Source organism: Ostrea edulis, chromosome 1 (genome assembly GCF_947568905.1).
Source record: "Ostrea edulis chromosome 1, xbOstEdul1.1, whole genome shotgun sequence".
Lineage (NCBI taxonomy): Eukaryota > Metazoa > Mollusca > Bivalvia > Ostreida > Ostreidae > Ostrea > Ostrea edulis.
Genome location: NC_079164.1, coordinates 34,574,249 through 34,593,008, shown reverse-complemented (window position 1 = coordinate 34,593,008; position 18,760 = coordinate 34,574,249). Strand labels below are relative to the sequence as shown.

Sequence of the window (18,760 nt, the reverse complement as noted above, 5' to 3'; positions counted from 1 at the left end):
CAGAGTATACAAATCTATACTTGTGTGTTTTCTTGCATGCGGAAGTAAGCGGCCTTGAAAAAAACCTGTCTGCTAGCCAATCAGCTGAGATGCTGCAGGCTGTTGGGGGCATCCCGCATATATTTTCATTATTATTAATTTGACTCAATGTTGTAATTTTTTTTTAGAAAATTGATATTAGATTCTGATAAGTCTGCTTTAATACACTCTGCAGTAATGTGTTTCTTCGAATCATTCGATTTCGTTTGATAGACGATGCCGCTCTGACAAGAGTTGTCTTTTATTGACTGCGCGTTACAAGAGATCAAAGATGGAGAGACAGCTCGCGACTGATGAAGCTGAAGATGACAAGTCGTCTGATCGGTCTCAGTCCATCACCAACCCGAACTACTGCGGTCCGGAGGAGGAGGAGAGCCAGGTGGCCGTGGTTCAGCAAATGCAGTGTTTGGATGAAGGGAACCTAATAATCCTCTATTGTAACCGAGATTTCATGTGCTCATTTAGCGGAGTCATGAGACTATTTCAAGTGGTATTTATCTGATAACTCAATAGGTTTTACGTATCATTTGATCAGTATCTTTTCTGCAATAGTTTTAACGGTTCTGGAAAGCATTAACTTCTATATTTAAACATTTTAAATCATTTAGATTTTAAAATGAAATATTCATTGCCTATTCATTATATTGACATGTTCCAAAAAAAAAATTAAAAATTCCACTCACACCAATTATATACCAGATATAATCAAAATCATGAAGATAATATTGAATAGGTTATTTTTCCTGGTGCTTTATAAGGTTATACAATGAAATACCAGTATGGCATATCTTACACAGCTGCTGTCCTTGTTTTGCTTGCTGGCAGTTGTGACCTCCCCTGGAGTAGACGGGGGTGATTTTTTGTCCCTTCCTCAGAGTTGGCATTTACGGATCCTGGTGTTTGTGATTGTGTGGACCTCCCTCAGCAATCTAAGTATTTGGGGGATCAAAGTGACCGGAACTGACCAAATGCTTCCTGTTAACTGGTGGCTTCTGGTAGGTTTTATAATTATCATTAAGACTGGTACTGACTGCATCTTTTAGCTTTTTTGATCACATTTGATTTTGTCCAACTTCTTTCACAGTCTGTCCATCTGACTGTAAACATATAATATTTCCATCTTCTTCTCCAGAACCATTGAATGGAACGAAACTTCCAACATAGCATCCTTTGGTGAAGGGGATTCAGTTTTGTTCAAAGAAAATGCCACGCCTCTTTTAAGGGGGGATAATTAAGAATTAGTGAAAATTTGATGGGGTCATTGAAAAATCTTCTCAAGAACCACCAGGCCAAAAAAGGTGAAATATATAACATTTGTAAGAATCATTAGTGCAAATTTAAATTTGTTCAATGCATTGTAATTTCTATCCAAATATTTCTACTGTACATCCAGGCTGACTTATTTTTAGGGTTTTTTGGTACTAGTTGATCATTGATTATAGACAGAAAAAGATTATATAAAATATTCTTCTCCAGAACACAATGGCAAGACCATGTTGGTATAAATAATGTAATAGATGCATCCCTGTTATGTGGATTCAAAGTCGCTTAAGTCATGACCCTGTGGGGCAAGGATGGGGTCATAATATGGGTCAACATTTTTTGTGGGAATAAAAAGGGTTAAAAATCTTTTAGATATCTTCTAATGAACCAATGTGACTAAAGTGAGCATTGTGGCCCATGGCCCTCTTGTTATAATATTATTTTCAGTTTTTCACTATGATTTTGTGAAAATTAGTTTCCTTGCTCCTTTGAGGTACCTTGCATTTATAAAATTTCATCCTTCTACGTAAAAAAAAAAATAATAATAAATTATATTATAGTAGTAGAATCATCATGAAGTTAATTTGAAGATATATGTTATGTATTGGCGGGGTATACCTACAGTCACACTTTGGATCTGTTTCATTGTAGGACTTTTTACTGTATACCATGTTTTCACTGTCATACCTCATTTCCACGTCTGTTGTTGCTAATTATATCGAACATCTAAAATTAATGGAAATGGACTTGCCAAGAGATTTATCCAAAAAGTTCCTTGTATCTGTTGTAAGTATTTGATTTAGGGGCAAGATCAAAAGATCAATATCAGATATAAATCTAAATTGAAGTAGTTGGGGGAGGGGGTAGTCAATACTTTTATAAGTTTCTCTCATCCAACATCAATTACATGATTTATCTGGACCAAATTGAACTTTTTACTCAACATTCAAAGTGGCAGTTTAAGGTGGGTCATTCCTTGTGTGACTTATCAATATCAATGATTAAAAGTGCAAAATCTGCATTAATTTCCATTCAATATAGTTAAATTTAATCAATAACCAAAGAAAATGTGTATGTTGCCACATTTTTAAAGATGTCAGACATTAAAAAAACAGAAGTATATGTTAACGTCAGAAAATCACACATTTTCGTTATACAGAATAATTGAAATAGATAAAAACTTGTTGAAATATGACAAATTTTGAATATCAACAGTTTAAAAAAATGTTAATTCATAAAGATGTATAAATTGATTGTGGATATTAGGGAAATCATGTATAATAGACATACATTGACAACATTTTTTTAATTACAAAGAATTGATTATCTATGGAAAATATAAACTTTTTCAAAATCAATAGTTTACCAAATTTTTTATTTGATGCAGTGAATAAAATTCCTCTGAAAGATATATTTCTATCATGCGCAAAGTTTAATTTGATAAAGATTTTTGCAAAAACCTATGACATCACACGAGGATCGATTAACCTTAAAGATTACAATAGTACATGTACATGATTTTCATTTGTGAATAAAAAGTAGGGAAAATATAGATTATTATTAGTACTTCTATTTGATAATCAATTTGGATCAACATCCATCATATTTAGTTTCAAAATGAGTAGAAGGTCTTGATGAAAACTATGTGACTGCAGTTTTTTTGTTACTTAGACATTGAACTTTTGATCTTGCCCCTCAGTTTATTATGCCCCCTTTCAAAAAAGAGGGCATATAGCTTTGCACCTGTCAGTATGTTGGTCAGTAGACCACATGTTGTCCGCTCAGTATTTATGCCCCCCTTCAAAGAAGAGGGGCATATTGGTTTGCACCTGTCAGTCGATCGGTAGACCACATGTTGTCCGCTCAATATCTTGAGAACCATTCACTTGATGATAATGATATTTCAGTGTGGGTTGGTTATGAGTAGAAGAGGACCCCTATTGTTTTTCAGGTCAAAGGTCAAGAGTCAATCTACACTGGACATAGGAATATAATATCTGCTCAATATCCTGGGAACCCTTTGCTTGACAAACATCAAACTTGGTAAACTGGTACATCCTAAGGAGTAGATGACCCCTATTGATTTTGAGGTCATATGGTCAAATGTCAAACTGGACATAGGAATATACTGTGCATTCAATATCTTGAGATTCCTTTGCTTGCCAAACATCAAACTTGGTACACTGGTACATCCTTAGGAATAGATGGCCCCCATTGATTTTGAGGTCACATGTTCAAAGGCCAAGGGTTAATTGACTCTGGACAGAAGAAGATACTGTCTGCTCAATATCTTGAAAACCCTTTGCTTGACAGACATCAAACTTAGTACACTGGTACACATCTTAAGGACTAAGGAGTAGATGATCTCTATTGATTTTGAGGTCACATGGTCAAAGTTCAAGGGTCAATCCATTCTGGATATAGGAAGATAATGTCTGCTCAATATCTTGAATTGTTTTGGCACTACTATAAATTAAATGATACATTAATTTTGGGTTCACAGTCAGAATGGACTATCAATAAATTATACATTTCTATAACCCTTTTCAATTTTGCACCACAGGGGGCATACATGTTTCTGAGGCATTTCTTGTTTAAAACACATTGGTGTCTTCAGGAACTTGTGGCCAGGTTCAGCAGCTGTTTACCCTGTGCATCTCCTAGATTCTGAAAAATCTCATTTTGGTACGGTGTACTTTCTCTCTTCCTATTACATTTCACTGAATTCTTCCAAGGTTGGCGGTCTTTTTTAAGTAAGTTATATAGATGTATCATATTTTAGGTGTATTTTATTAGTAAGGTGTGTAGATTCCTAATATATATGCAAGGAATTCATTGTCAAATAACCACTAACAAAATAAAATTACTCTCTTTTATTTTTATATTCCTAATATATTTGTAAAACAAATCAACAAATTACTCGTGATGTCATATTCTCGTTATTTGATGTCAACAAGTCATTTTGCGATATTCAGTACGTACATAAAATGAGGAATCTACAGTTTATAGATGTGTGATATTTGAGGTGTATTTTATTCGTGAGTCATTACGATGCATCATGTTTTTGTTGTATTTTATTCGTGAGTCATTATGATGTATCATGTTTTTGGTGTGTTTTATTCGTAAGTCGTTACGATGTACCATGTTTTTGGTGTATTTTATTCGTTAGTAGTTATGATGTACCATGTTTTTGATGTATTTTATTCGTGAGTCATTACGATGTATCATGTTTTTGGTGTGTTTTATTCATGAGTCATTACGATGTATCATGTTTTTGGTGTATTTTATTCTTGAGTCATTATGATGTACCATGTTTTTGGTGTATTTTATTCGTGAGTCGTTATGATGTATCATGTTTTTTGTGAATTTTATTTGTGAGTCATTATGATGTACCATGTTTTTGGTGTATTTTATTCGTGAGTCGTTATGATGTATCATGTTTTTGGTGTATTTTATTCGTGAGTAGTTACGATGTATCATGTTTTTGGTGTATTTTATTCGTGAGTCGTTATGATGTACCATGTTTTTGGTGTATATTTATGCCCCCCTTCAAAGAAGAGGGGCATATTGGTTTGCACCTGTCGGTCGGTAGACCACATGTTGTCCGCTCAATATCTTGAGAACCATTCACTTGATGATAATGATATTTCATTTGTGGGTTGGTTATGAATAGAAGAGGACCCCTATTGTTTTTCAGGTCAAAACGTCAAAGGTCAAGGGTCAATCTACTTTGGACTTAGGAATATAATGTCCGCTCAATATCTTGAGAACCCTTTGCTTGACAGACATCAAACTTGGCACACTGGTACATCATAAGGAATAGATGACCCCTATTGATTTTGAGGTCATATGGTCAAAGGTCAAACTGGGCATAAGAATATACTGACCATTCAATGTCTAGAGAACCCTTTGCTTGACAGACATCAAACTTGGTACACTGGTAAGTCTTCAAGAGAAAATTATCTCTATTGATTTTGAGGTCCCATGTTTAAAGGTCAAGGGTCAACCTGGACATTGGAATATACTGTCCTTTCAATATATTGAGAACCCTTTGCTTGACAGACATCAAACTTAGTACACTGGTGTATATTCAGGAGAAGATGACTCCTATTGATTTTGAGGTCACATGGTCAAAGGTCAAACTGGACATAGTAATATACTGTCCACTCAATATCTTGATAACCCTTTTGCTTGACAGACATCAAACTTAGTACACTGGTATATCTTTAGGAGAAGATGACCCATATTGCTTTTGAGGTCAAAGGTCAATAGTTGAACTGGACATAGTAATATATTGTCTCCTATATTTTAAGAATTATTTGCTTGATTGACACCAAACTTGGTACACTGGTACAGCATAAGGAGTAGATGACCCCTATTGATTTTTAGGTCACATGGTCAATCCACTGTTGACATAGGAAGATATTGTCTGCTCAATATTTTGAATTGATGATACTACTATCAATTAGATGATGTTTGTGTATAACCCTTTTCAATTTTGCACCATGGGGGGCATATGTGTTTTACAAACATCTCTTGTTTATTTTTGAGTTGTTACGATGTATCATGTTTTTGGTGTATTTTATTTTTGAGTAGTTACAGTGTATCATGTTTTTGGTGTATTTTATTCATGAGTCGTTACGATGTATCATGTTTTTGGTGTATTTTATTCGGGAGTAGTTACAGTGTATCATGTTTTTGGTGTATTTTATTCGTGAGTAGTTACAGTATATCATGTTTTTGGTGTATTTTATTTGTGAGTTGTTATGATGTACCATGTTTTTGGTGTATTTTTATTTGTGAGTCGTTACGATGTACCATGTTTTTGGTGTATTTTATTCATGAGTCATTACAATGTATCATGTTTTTGGTGTATTTTATTTGTGAGTTGTTATGATGTACCATGTTTTTGGTGTATTTTATTCATGAGTCATTACGATGCATCATGTTTTTGGTGTATTTTATTCGTGAGTAGTTACAATGTATCATGTTTTTGGTGTATTTTATTTGTGAGTTGTTATGATGTACCATGTTTTTGTGTTTTTGGTGTATTTTATTCATGAGTCGTTACGATGTATCATGTTTTTGGTGTATTTTATTCGTGAGTAGTTACAGTGCATCATGTTTTTGGTGTATTTTATTTGTGAGTCGTTATGATGTACCATGTTTTTGGTGTATTTTATTCGGGAGTAGTTATGATGTACCATGTTTTTGGTGTATTTTATTGGTTCAGTGTATTGATGTATTGTTTCAGGTGTTGGGGTATCTGTGTGTCCTGTGTTATGGACTGACAGCGTTTATTGGGTACAGAAGATGGAGGATACAATGTCATTTATTTAAGCGCAGGAAACTGCTGGAATCGGAGGAATTCATGGAAGCTCTCTGACTGATTCTGGATACTCTTCATTAACCAGTATTTTTCTTTTTCTAAGAAAAAATTTGATTTATTAAGTCAGTTTGCTAAGTGTATGGCATCAGATTTGGTTATAATTTGTAAGTTGCATCAGCTTCTGAAATTTTTCCACAGTTTTGATAATAGTCTGAATCTCCTTTATAAGGACTTGCAGTCTACTCCACTTATACTGAAGTCTCTTAAATTGAACTATCCATTATACTGAAGTCACTTATATTGAACTATCTGTTATATTGAAGTGACTTACATTGAACTTATATCTGTTATAATGAAGTCACTTGTATTGAACTATCTGTTATATCAAATTCACTTATATTGAACTATCTGTTATATTGAAGTCACTTATATTGAACTATCCGTTATACTGAAGTCACCTATATTGAACTATCTGTTATATTGAAGTCATTTATATTGAACTATCTGTTATATTGAAGTCACTTATATTGAACTATCTGTTATATTGAAGTCACTTATATTGAACTATCCGTTATACTGAAGTCACTTATATTGAACTATCTGTTATATTGAAGTCACTTATATTAAACTATCTGTTATATTGAAGTCACTTATATTGAACTATCTGTTACACTGAAGTCACTTATATTGAACTATCTGTTACATTGAAGTCACTTATATTGAATTATCTGTTATAATGAAGTAAAAATTAATCCCTGATAACATTATTTTATACAGTTAAACATTGAATTTTGGATATAATGAACAATTCATTTCAGGTCAGTCCCCTGAGTTCAGTATATCTGTAGTAGAGAGTATAAAATTTAGACTTCTCCATTCTTAAAATGATATATATATGTACTATTTATTGATGCAACATTTTAGGATTTTTTACATGAACAATTTATTTGTGTTGAAATCACAGGTAGTTAAATCCCTTCGGTTTGAATTTACTATTACAGATTACTCTTTGATAGTAAATTTGAATCCAAGTGATTGCAATTGCCTGTGGTTGAAATCGCACATCAAAAAATACAGGCATAGACAATCAGGAAATTAAAACATTGTTGAAGAAATTTCCACATGGGAAGTATAGTAGAGGTAACTATATTTAGATTAAAGAAACTATGAATGAAATCTTCCTTATTAAGGGTGACCATGGTTTTGGGTTGTTTGAACTGCAGCGACACCCTGAATATTTTTATCAAATCTCCATCAATCAATTTTTTTGTAAGGAAAGCTAAAATGCATTTGTTTCTCTCAAAATACAATGTACATGTACTCTAATAAAAAAAAAAAATGAAATGGTGCTTCACACTTGTATTTTGATTACATTTAAGAAATGAACATCACTTTTGTCAGAGCTGCGATTCACAGAGAATTTGCCTCAAATCCAAATCCGTTCATATTGACCATGAACAGCTCAAAAGTGATGTTCATTTCTTATATTTATATTCAGTTACTAAAACACCGTTTGTTTACATTGCTTCTATTTTGTTGCATAAAACAAACTCCTAGCCTCTGTCACAGTAGTTATTGTGACTTACATCAACACATAGACATGACGTCACATTTCGTCTCGCCCTGCCTTTTAGCTTTTATCAACATTGCAAGGTGCACTGTATTTTGGAGGTAGGAGACCGCAAGATTGGGATGATAATCCACGTAAGTTTACAATCTTAATCCAAAGGTGTGACTTGCGAGATCTTTGTAACAGATGTTCTATTTTTTTCAAACCAGTCCGCTCTCTCGGTCACGTGCTTTAAGCTAGTTCATAATCCGTTCATAGTCGATGTGAACGGATTGTGTCGCACACTGAAATTGGTTGGTTCATAGAGGAAAATGTGATTTGCAATATAAATATGATATATTTTACTGATATTTTTTCTGCAATATACTAGTTTGGGAAAGAGCCTGTCTGTATTTTGAAGAGGTCAGACATTTGATTGCAGACTTATTTTATGGATGCTAGCTGTATTCATGTACATATATATTTATAAGAAAATGCATTGAACATGTAATTTTGAATAAAAACAAAAATTGAAAGAAAAAAAACCCAAACCAACAAACTCAATTTTGCTTGTGTATTATTTTGCATGTAATTTATGGCTTTGTTGAATATGATGCAAATTCTGTTTTTATTTCAGATTATTTTTCAATATGAAATTAGAGGAGCATACATTCACTCATACAAATTCTAGCAGCTTGATACACCTTATACACAAGTTTGTTCTCATGTCTGACCTATTCTTTAGAAAAGTGGACATACATAGCCTACATAAGCTATGTCTTTCCACTTCTCTAAAGAGAATACTGCCTGACCAAGTCTGTTTTAGCCTGCACATGCTTGTATGTAAATGATAGAAAATATTTATACTGAAGTTCTTTCCTCCTATTGAAATGTGAAAATTTTAATATCATTGTCGACTTGTATACATATATATTTAATGAAGTTTTCTATTTGTATGGGTACCTGTGTAGATTAGAAGTTTTCTATTTGTATGGGTACCTGTGTAGATTAGAAGTTTTCTATTTGTATGGGTACCTGTGTAGATTAGAAGTTTTCTATTTGTATGGGTACCTGTGTAGATTAGAAGTTTTCTTCAAAGAATCCATCCACAGCTGTTACTAAAGGTGTTGTTTTGAATAATGAGGTATTTCTTTTCTTGGGTGAAGATCACCTTTTGACATAGGAATTAGGAAAATTATAGTGTATTCTAATAATTTCTTTTTTTTTTTTTTTTTTTTTTTTAACACTTTTCAGATGTAGACACTTGTATATATTATTTATATTGTTGATTCAAGAATGGTTATAATTTTACATTGTTATTTGCTGATATTGTATACATATGTGAGTATTACTGTGTGTTTGTTTCTGACAGTCCCTGTGTTTTTCATTGTGCCATTTATCTTTTTACAAATAAATATTTCCAATAAATGAAATTAATGATCCGTCTTTTTTCATTGTCACTTTGAAACATGCAGCATGGTTACCGGTATTGATATTATTAATTCAGTTAATGTTCGCAAATAATTCTTTTTAGAGCAACTATCTACATGCAATATGAAATATCTTCAATTCAACATATCCACAATCAAATAATGAAAGATATCATCAGGTTTTTTTTTTTAGTTTATGTTAATTCACGCTCCATGCTGCGTGCACATCAACTGAATTAATAATATCAATAATCCAGTTGAAGACAGTAATAATTCAATTATTGAGTGCATTAACTGAATTGATGCGTGCAATAATTCATTAATGGAATTATTGCTCCCATCAATTGAATTGTAGTGCGCATCAATTCAATTGTTGACATCCTTAATTTCATTGAAGAGAGCAAGAATTCCGTTACTTCACGCATCAATGCAGCAGAATAAGTAATGCTATCAATAATTCAATATTTATGCGCGCAATAATTCAGAATTGAAGATATTATTGATTGATTAAATAAAGCTTTAATTGAATTGTTGCACGCATCAAATGAACCGATGATGCCTTCAAATAAATAAAAATATCTTCAATTATTTGAATTTGTGTATATGAAAATGAGTTGCATCAGGGGCGTATCCAGAAAAAAAAATCAAAGGGAAGAATGCGACCCCAAAAGGGGAAGAGGGGGAAAATGAAAATCCTTGTTATAAATGTTCAAGCAACCCTCGTATTTCCCTCTATATCTGCCACTGCACATGATTTGCCAATACTGGAGGTTATGAAGAAAATGGAAAGAGTGTAACAAATTCTAAATGTCCGGTAAGATCATGTAAATTAATAGACAGACGTCAATAATTAAAATCAGAATTCAGCCTTTTAGGATCGATTACGCTTCATTTGTTGGCAGTTCAATCCAAATGGAGTTCCACAAATGTCTGATCTAGTTCTGGCTCCGGGGCCATAAAACTTGCATGTAGCTAGCTCACCGGAGCCTGGTTGGGATATCTTGAGAGTGTTGCACTGTATTAAGATGCTACAAGGATTCCACGATTGACGGCAGTAGAATACAGGTGGTCAGATAACTGAGACTTTTATAGAGATGTGACGAAGATAATGGGCTGAGATGTAGAAAAGTCAATTCCAGCATACATCCTGGCCGGACACGTGTGTATCTCCTAAATGAAACATTAGGGCGTCAAGACCAAGTAACGACAGTAAATCTATTTGTAATTACGAATTACTTATGATCAATTCCTGTAACCTAGTCTTGGTTTAATTATTTTTTCTTTCATTCCTTAAGCATACACGTACATAAAGCTTATTAGAGAAACATGGCAAAATGGACATTTTGAACAAAAATAATGGTGACATGGAGAAATGAACAATTACAAAATAAACAATTACGAGTATTCATGTAATTAACGGACATTTTTACAGCTCCTGTACTTTGTATATATTTGCCGATATATTTAATACTCAGTTGATACTGTCTTGTGGGGATCCGGGTAAGAATAGATCCTCAGTACCCCTTGCTTGTCGTATGAGACCGCAATTTTAAACCGAGACCCCGTGTCACAGCAGGTGTGGCACGATACCCCCCCCCCCCCCCCCCCCCCCCCCCCCCCCCCCCCCCCCCCCCCCCCCCCCCCCCCCCCCCCCCCGCTCAAAGACCGTAAGCACCGGGCATAGTCCTAAATTTTGCAACCCTTCATCGGCAATGGTGAGTGAAAATTTCTCAAAAGGGACGTTAAACAATATACAATCAATCGGTACTTGCTATTCTAACTCTGAGATGAATATTTTCTCTATCAGAATGGAGCAGAAAACAAGAATGAAATGATATTCACTTTTAATATTGCTCAGAATGTAATATTGGCATTACATATGTGTACAATTACATTACGAGGTCAATACAATGCTTTATCTACATATAAGAATTAGAATATTCACCGAGCCCAAAGGACGAGTTTAATACATGTATTCTACTTCTTGGGTAGCTAAAACATCGTTTTGACATAGAAAAATTTCAATAATTGATGTACACATTACATGATTGAATAATCTAAAACACCGAAACTGGCTACGAGAGCCTACACTTTTTATGAGAATAAAGTATACATTAAGAAAATGAAACTAATGTGCGAAATGATACCTGGTCAACCATCTTTGTCTACAGCTACTGTGCAAGACCTAGTTGAAAGTGATTAGAGACGTGGGCTTTTGCTTCGTATATGACTTGAAATAATTTAAAACATCGAAGCCCTCTACTAAAGCTTACCAACCGATTTCTATAATCTGCCATCTTTTTATCATTATATTAGGTTCGATACTACTAATATGTGCAGTTAAATAACTATCACTCCAGTTTGTGATGTAAGGCATTCTTACTTACAGCTAGGGTGCAACACCTTGTCAAAGTGCGCAGAGACGGGAGTTTCCATTGAAAGACAATAAATAAATTATACTATTCCCAATTCCTTTTTGGTCAAATGTTGGAAAATTTAATTCACCTTGAAGGCAAGTAGAGGTAAATATAACGTTTTCTTTATTGTAGTTTGTTGAATTTCAGACAATCAGAGAACTCGAAATAATTTAATGAAAAAATAAAAACGACTATTTCTAGTCATACCACCATGTCAATTCTTTCGCTTACTTCCAATACATAAATCATGCGATACAGTTCTGGGAGTATGGTTAAAAATCTTTGACATACGTCACGATTTCAAAAATAGTACTGAAAATGAGCATACTGGTAATGATTGATTGATTGCTGTTTTCCGCCACACTCAACAATTTTTCAGTTATCTGGGCCCAGTTTTTATTGGTGGAAGAAAGAGCCCAGATACAATGTACCTGGGAAGAGACCACTGACCTTCCGAAAGTAAACTGGGAAACTTTTTCACTTACCGGCGCGAGCGTGATCGAACCCGCGCCGAGTAGGGGCGAGAGGCCGATTTTGAGCGCAATGCTCTAACCATTCGGCCACAAATACAATGTGTTATTTCTGTCTCAGTATCAACATTTTACTCTCGGTAAATATTTTCTTTATTTAATGCACATCAATCTTTACATGTACATGTGTATGACTACAGTTATCATTTTCAATTTTCCACAAACACACACACATAAAGTTGATGAAATACAGCTCTATAACAACTTAAACATTACTAAGAAACAACTACATGCCACCAACACTTACGAACAATGCATGAATGTCAACTTAAATTCAATTAATGTTGTACGTGCGTTCGGTTTAGCCTTGGGGAAATACATGCAGATGCTATGGAGATTCGGGTCGCTCTCGATCCCCCTTCTCTGAGTCGAACGAGCTGGTGAGAGGGTTTCTGTCTCCCTCTTCTTCATCGTCCTCCTCCTGAATGACCCGGATCTTGGGTTTTTTGGAGGAAAATTTTTCATTGTCGTATTCGCTAGACAGCAGGAATCCGCGGGCCTTCAAGAGAGAGGCATTGACGGCAAACACATTGTCGTAGAGAAGCCCAGCCACCAGCCCCCCTAGTAGTGGACCGAGCCAGTACACCTACAAAATAACCAAGAGTAAAAATAATAATTACTGATTATCTTAATAGTATGACGTTAAATATTGTAAATTTTATAAACGCATGGTATTCATTGGTAATTTTAAATTTCAATGAGCGCATGGCGTTCATTGTTAATTGCAAATTTCAAGAGCGCAAGGTATCCATTGGTACATCTCAATTCATTTGAATTCCCATTATCAAAGAACTATATGTAATAACAGCCTTTTTTGTCCCCTTTAAGAGAAAATCTTAACGGTGTACTAATAGTAATTTGGAGTACATGCAATGTAACATAAACAGTTTATCAATTTTACTCATATCCATTTGAATTTCTGCTTGTTGATTTTTTCTTCTTCGGAGAACACAGCTAGTACGTAGCTTCGAACAAGCAGAAAAATGCCACATACAATATTTAAAAAGTTGGAGGTGGCGAAAGTGAAAGGCATTTTTATTCTGATGGAGTATACACATCAAGTAATTGAATTTGATGAAATATAGCACAACAGCACCACCTACATGTACATAACACATGCGAAAATTCTTAAAAATCACGAGAACAAACACTTTTACTCAAACATTAATATTATCAACTTTTGTCGAAATCCCTTAAGGTATTCAATGTATAATGACCATATTTCATATCTAATAAATGGATGGTGGGATTTTTGTAATCATGGTATCATTTTGAACGGTTCATCAAATAAAAATAATCCACCATAGGAATTTTCAAAATTTGTTTACTCCTTGATTTATTTCACCTAGAATTTAACATTGAAGTATATGGGAATAGCATGTTTTATTACAATATCTTTAAAAGAAATTATATTTTCATACAAAATCTCTTGGTAGAAAGTTACGTACACTTTCTCTTCATGAAAATATGAAATAAAATTAATCATTGACCACACACATTTTTAGAAAATTAGATTTTTCTTATTTTTACAAAGGGCAGACAACTCTTCCAAAAAAAAGTCTTAAGTGCAAAAAGGTCAGATTCTAATCATTTACCAGTCATGTGAATTTCATCTGCTTCACTTTCATCATTATTCAACAATAAACATTTATGTTGATCTAAATCCTTCAAAATTGTTCATTATCCTTTCATTATACATGGAATACCTTAAGATAACATAAAGTCTGTTTTCTTGGAAATTGCTGTGCTACACAAAAAAGGTATACAAGAAAAGAGTGAAATGAACAAATCACGAGTCCTAATTAGCAACGGCCAATGGCCGGTCTTCATTTTCCTGCAGGTGGACATCGTGTCATCAAACGCACGTATAATGAACAACCACATTTCCAGATCACGATAAAACCATTAATAATTTTGATGACTGATAGCACTGCTTTGGTAGGCTTCCATCAATTAATATGTAGATTTGGTATTCTTTAATGAATTAATCCATTGACATATATTTTTCACGTCACAAATGTAAAATTATGTAAAATACGAAAGTTTGACGCGAATAAACAGATGACAAGTACTTTAAATTTCATGTATTCGGAATCCAAACAGGTTCAATTAATTTCTGGGGATTGTGACGGATACACAGTAAACGGGAAAAAAAAGCGCACCCCGTTCTTATTCCCTATACTTACGCTGAAAGTGATAATTAGATATTATTAATGAATCATTGAAGGTGTGAGCACAAAACAATTGTCCACTCATAGACTACGCTATATAGATTCGTCAAAAAAGGGATTACAATATATGCTTTGGGGATATATTTTTTTTATCGTGAAGATGTGTTCTTGTACGTTGAATGTTACCCTTTATAGACGTGTATGGTAGTCACGTGACTAAATTGCCTCACCCAATGATACTCCCAATGACCCATGATTACCGCCGGTCCAAAACTTCTGGCAGTGTTCATACTGGAGCCGGTGTACTGGATCTACGTTGAAAAAAAAAAGAATCTTCATTCACCTTATCTAAATGCATTTTCTATAGCCTCGTCCTTCTATAAGTTATACACTGATAAATCGACTGTTATGTTGCCTTCACGAGCGAATTCAGAGGGACGACTGGGGTCATATTAAGATATTAAACAAAACTAGAAATTGGACACATTGAATACGGTGTAACCCCTAACCCCTCTCGAAAAAAAAAATCAGGGTCAGCGAGTGGATTTAGGCTGATAGAGCATATACTTATGTACTAGTCGACCGAAGGCGTAAAATGTTTACAAATAAATCCTTATAAGAAATTTCTTTTTAATTTCTTTTTATATAAACAATGTTTCGTATACATAGATAAGCGCCTTATGATATCAATATAGATAATGATTTTCGCATTCGTTTAACAAAAATTTCTTTATATCTGAGTTCCCGATAAGTATGTTTTACTGTATATGCAATCATTATATTTTTAATCGAGGATGTTTTAAATTCAGGGACTACACTCGGTGTTTATCATTATTATATTCACGAAGAATGACTACGGGAGAATTCACAGATGGTATAACGTCCACACGTTTAATTTATATATTAGTGTTATGTGCATGTGGGCGCTGGCGATGAAGAAAACTTTAGAAAGGTGAATGTAACAGTATGGACTTTTTATGTAAAGAATTAGAAACATAAGGTAGTATTTTGCCTAAGGTAGTTAGAATCGTATTTAGCACAATTAACCTGATTAGCTCCAAATACTAATCATATGATGTAATAGAAAGTTGAAAAGTCACGCTTTGGTCATATTTGGTTAGATATCGGGCAAATTCATGCCGATTTTGGACGCTTTAAAAACAAATTATCAATCAGAAAAACAAAACCCAAATTTAACTACAGGAAAAACTATATGATTTTAAAAATGAAAATATCAACAACAAAACAAAAAAAACAACAAAAAAACAACAAAAAAACAAAAAAACACCCAACAAACAAAGACCTGATTTGATGCAGGTAGTATTTTTAGATTCCATTTAACTTACATTGGTCTTTTAGTTGACCAAATTATGAAATCTCCGAAAGATAACTGAAGACGGGTATATATGGTCTATTTTAAGGAAAGGGTAACTCTGGTTGGTTTCTTGCGATGTAAATAACAAGATCTCATTGCAATATCACCAAGAGGTCTTCAGGTCACCCTGACAATGCTCCTGACATATCCATAACGAACCCGGCGATTGATAAATGTTTTCCTTATCTGAAATTTGTTTTCAAACCGTCAGAATTTTACTACCTACTCAAAAACTTAGTAAGCACAGAACAAATAGTTAAGATCAAATTGTTAAATGTTGACCTTTCTACAGCGATAACCCTATTTGGTAACATCAAAGTGAACATGATGACCTAATTGACAAACTTTCAGCATGTAAACAAAGGTAGAATTATTTTCTTTTTAAAATGTCCATACATATCTAGAAATTCAAAATGTCAAGTGTTATACTTACTACATTGGTCCTCGCATTTATACTGGGTAAACACAGAAGCCTAAGGAAATATCATCGAGGAAAGTCAAGATCTAAAGAGTAATGTATCCAAACGTTCCACCGTAAACGATATACGTACACAAATCACATAAAACTTTGTTCTTGGTGTAAAAATGTATAATACCCCCCCCCCCCCTCCCCCAAATAAAAAAAAATTCTAAAAATCAACACTTTTAAAGTCTCTGCATTTCCAAAATACTTGAACACCAAGTTGGCTATTTAGTCAAATATCCAGTGAAATCTTTAGCACTTTGGAAGTACAGAAACTGAAGAAGTTTTATTTTCTAGGTTGTTTTTCCCATTATATACATTCGTATATCTACACACAGGGAATATATTTTCTGTATTCTAAGAGTTGTCTAGAACCCGCAAAAATAGATTTTAATACCAAGCTTCTTGTCAAAATAATGCTTGAAGCGGAAGCTAATTCACTCCATTCTTCAAGACATGGCGGTAAAGGACCTCCTGAATCAGTATTTGAATGACTTATGACTAAAGGTACCTGACTTATGTTTGATTCTACGCAAGTTTCGTTTCTCTTGAAGCTTTCTGAGGACTTACTGCAAACAAGTGGCACATGGTGACAGAGAGACCAATGGATAAAGGAAACGATCCATTCAAATCCTTCCTCTTCTTGTCACAGGAAGCGAAAACAGTCAACACCAACACAATGGTGACGAAAAACTCTACCCCAAACGCCTGCGCTCCTGTTAGCTCCGAGTTTACTTTGGTGACCCCTAGTGATCCCTGTTTACGATGGCTAGCAGGAGTCAACCCAAACAAAAGCGCTGCACCCACAATGGCGCCGATACACTGGCTGATGACGTAGAAGATGGCACGAGCTAGGCTGATGCGCCTAGTTACGAAGAACGCGACCGTTACGGCCGGGTTGATATGTCCTCCACTTACGTGACCGATGATCCAGACGACCGTTGCAACACTAAGTCCAAAACAAAGAGCAATTTGCACCAATTTTCCGTCGTCGTCCCACGTCACGACAGAACCACAACCGACCATCGTCAGTAACAAAGTTCCCACAAACTCCGCCGCCACCGCTCTCCAGAAGCGGAGGGATTTAATGTCATCCAAACTCGTCACCATTCTGGACCTACAAAATTTTGTACAACCTCTTTGTCCAGAACTGCTCCGTTCCCCGTCCCCAGTCTCTCCGCCGCTCATAAGCTAGTGATAAGACAACCTATCGGAGGGTGGTCAAATTATCAGCATAATGTTCCTATGATGGAACCGCATTTAAATTCCTGCTGTCGATTCCCTGTCTTTTAAGAGTACTATAAACCCGCGGTATTCCAGGTACGTGTTCCCGGTTACCGTCAGATTGTCACCCCCTGTAGAAGGTAGATATAACTTCTAGATAATCAGGACCGACCTGATTTAATGATAAACTTACACCTTACCACAAGTCACCTGTGATCAGCGTTATAGACAGAGAAATAAAGATACGCATGTAACATGCTTGCATATAAAATTATCGTCCTCTCGTAAATTGAAAGACAGCACGCTTGGTTGAGGATAGTGTATGTATCGGAGTCGCGGGAAAAATGTAAACAAAAAAATAGAAGTGCATTACTGCTGTAATTATTCACAACTCAAGTCATGCTTTTTATGAAATTCTAAAAAATGTACAAAAGTTCGCTTGAAATGGAGAATGTCATCTAGTTAATGGTTGGTACAGCGCACCCTACGGGAAATGAAAATCATGCTCATAGTGGAAGGACGTGGACCACTAAAAAGAAGTATATGAATTAGACAAAACTTTAATCATATTCAGAAAACCCTTGGGATATTTCAGGCATTGGCAACAGCTTTCATTTGATTACATGACAGAAAATGTACAATCAATTTGGAAGAGATTAGCTCACAAACACTTGGAGATTAGAGAGCAGCAGCCCTACTGATATTTCGCTACCTTACGTAATGTTTCAATAAGTAGGCACTCCGACTTAAGGTATTCAATTCTCCACTTATCTGAAGATTCAGGTCGATTATTCACGAAGTTTTTTCATTATATTCAGTAGTTTAGAATTGGTCATATTCTCGCTGTACAATGAATTTCATTATTTGTCATTTTCAAATATGCATGAGGATATAAACTGTGACGTTTTGCTTACGTCATAAAATAATATAATTATAAAATATGGGGTTTTCACAAAGGTCAAGAAGTTGA

The 18,760-nt window shown here is 34.6% G+C and overlaps 2 protein-coding genes across 4 annotated transcripts; one reads left to right on the top strand and one right to left on the bottom strand.

Moving 5' to 3' along the window:
• Window positions 1–60: 60 nt before the first annotated feature.
• LOC125658817 (uncharacterized) lies at window positions 61–9,622 on the top strand. Of its 3 annotated transcripts, none has more exons than XM_048890238.2 (4): window positions 61–529; window positions 837–1,034; window positions 1,954–2,088; window positions 6,557–9,622. In XM_048890238.2, the coding sequence occupies exons 1-4, from the start codon at window positions 311–313 to the stop codon at window positions 6,686–6,688; spliced, it is 684 nt and encodes a 227-aa protein (XP_048746195.1). In that variant the 5' UTR covers window positions 61–310; the 3' UTR covers window positions 6,689–9,622. The 3 variants fall into 3 exon arrangements, with proteins under 3 accessions (XP_048746195.1, XP_056002680.1, XP_048746204.1); XM_056146705.1 differs by having other exon boundaries at window positions 66–529; window positions 3,866–9,622; XM_048890247.2 differs by lacking the exon at window positions 1,954–2,088 and having other exon boundaries at window positions 79–529.
• A 1,820-nt stretch (window positions 9,623–11,442) lies between these two features.
• Window positions 11,443–17,972, bottom strand: LOC125658832 (aquaporin AQPAe.a-like). Its single transcript, XM_048890259.2, has 3 exons — window positions 17,137–17,972; window positions 14,959–15,039; window positions 11,443–13,143 (listed from the first exon to the last, which is right to left on the bottom strand). The coding sequence occupies exons 1-3, from the start codon at window positions 17,752–17,754 to the stop codon at window positions 12,886–12,888; spliced, it is 957 nt and encodes a 318-aa protein (XP_048746216.1). The 5' UTR covers window positions 17,755–17,972; the 3' UTR covers window positions 11,443–12,885.
• Between the last annotated feature and the right edge of the window lie 788 nt (window positions 17,973–18,760).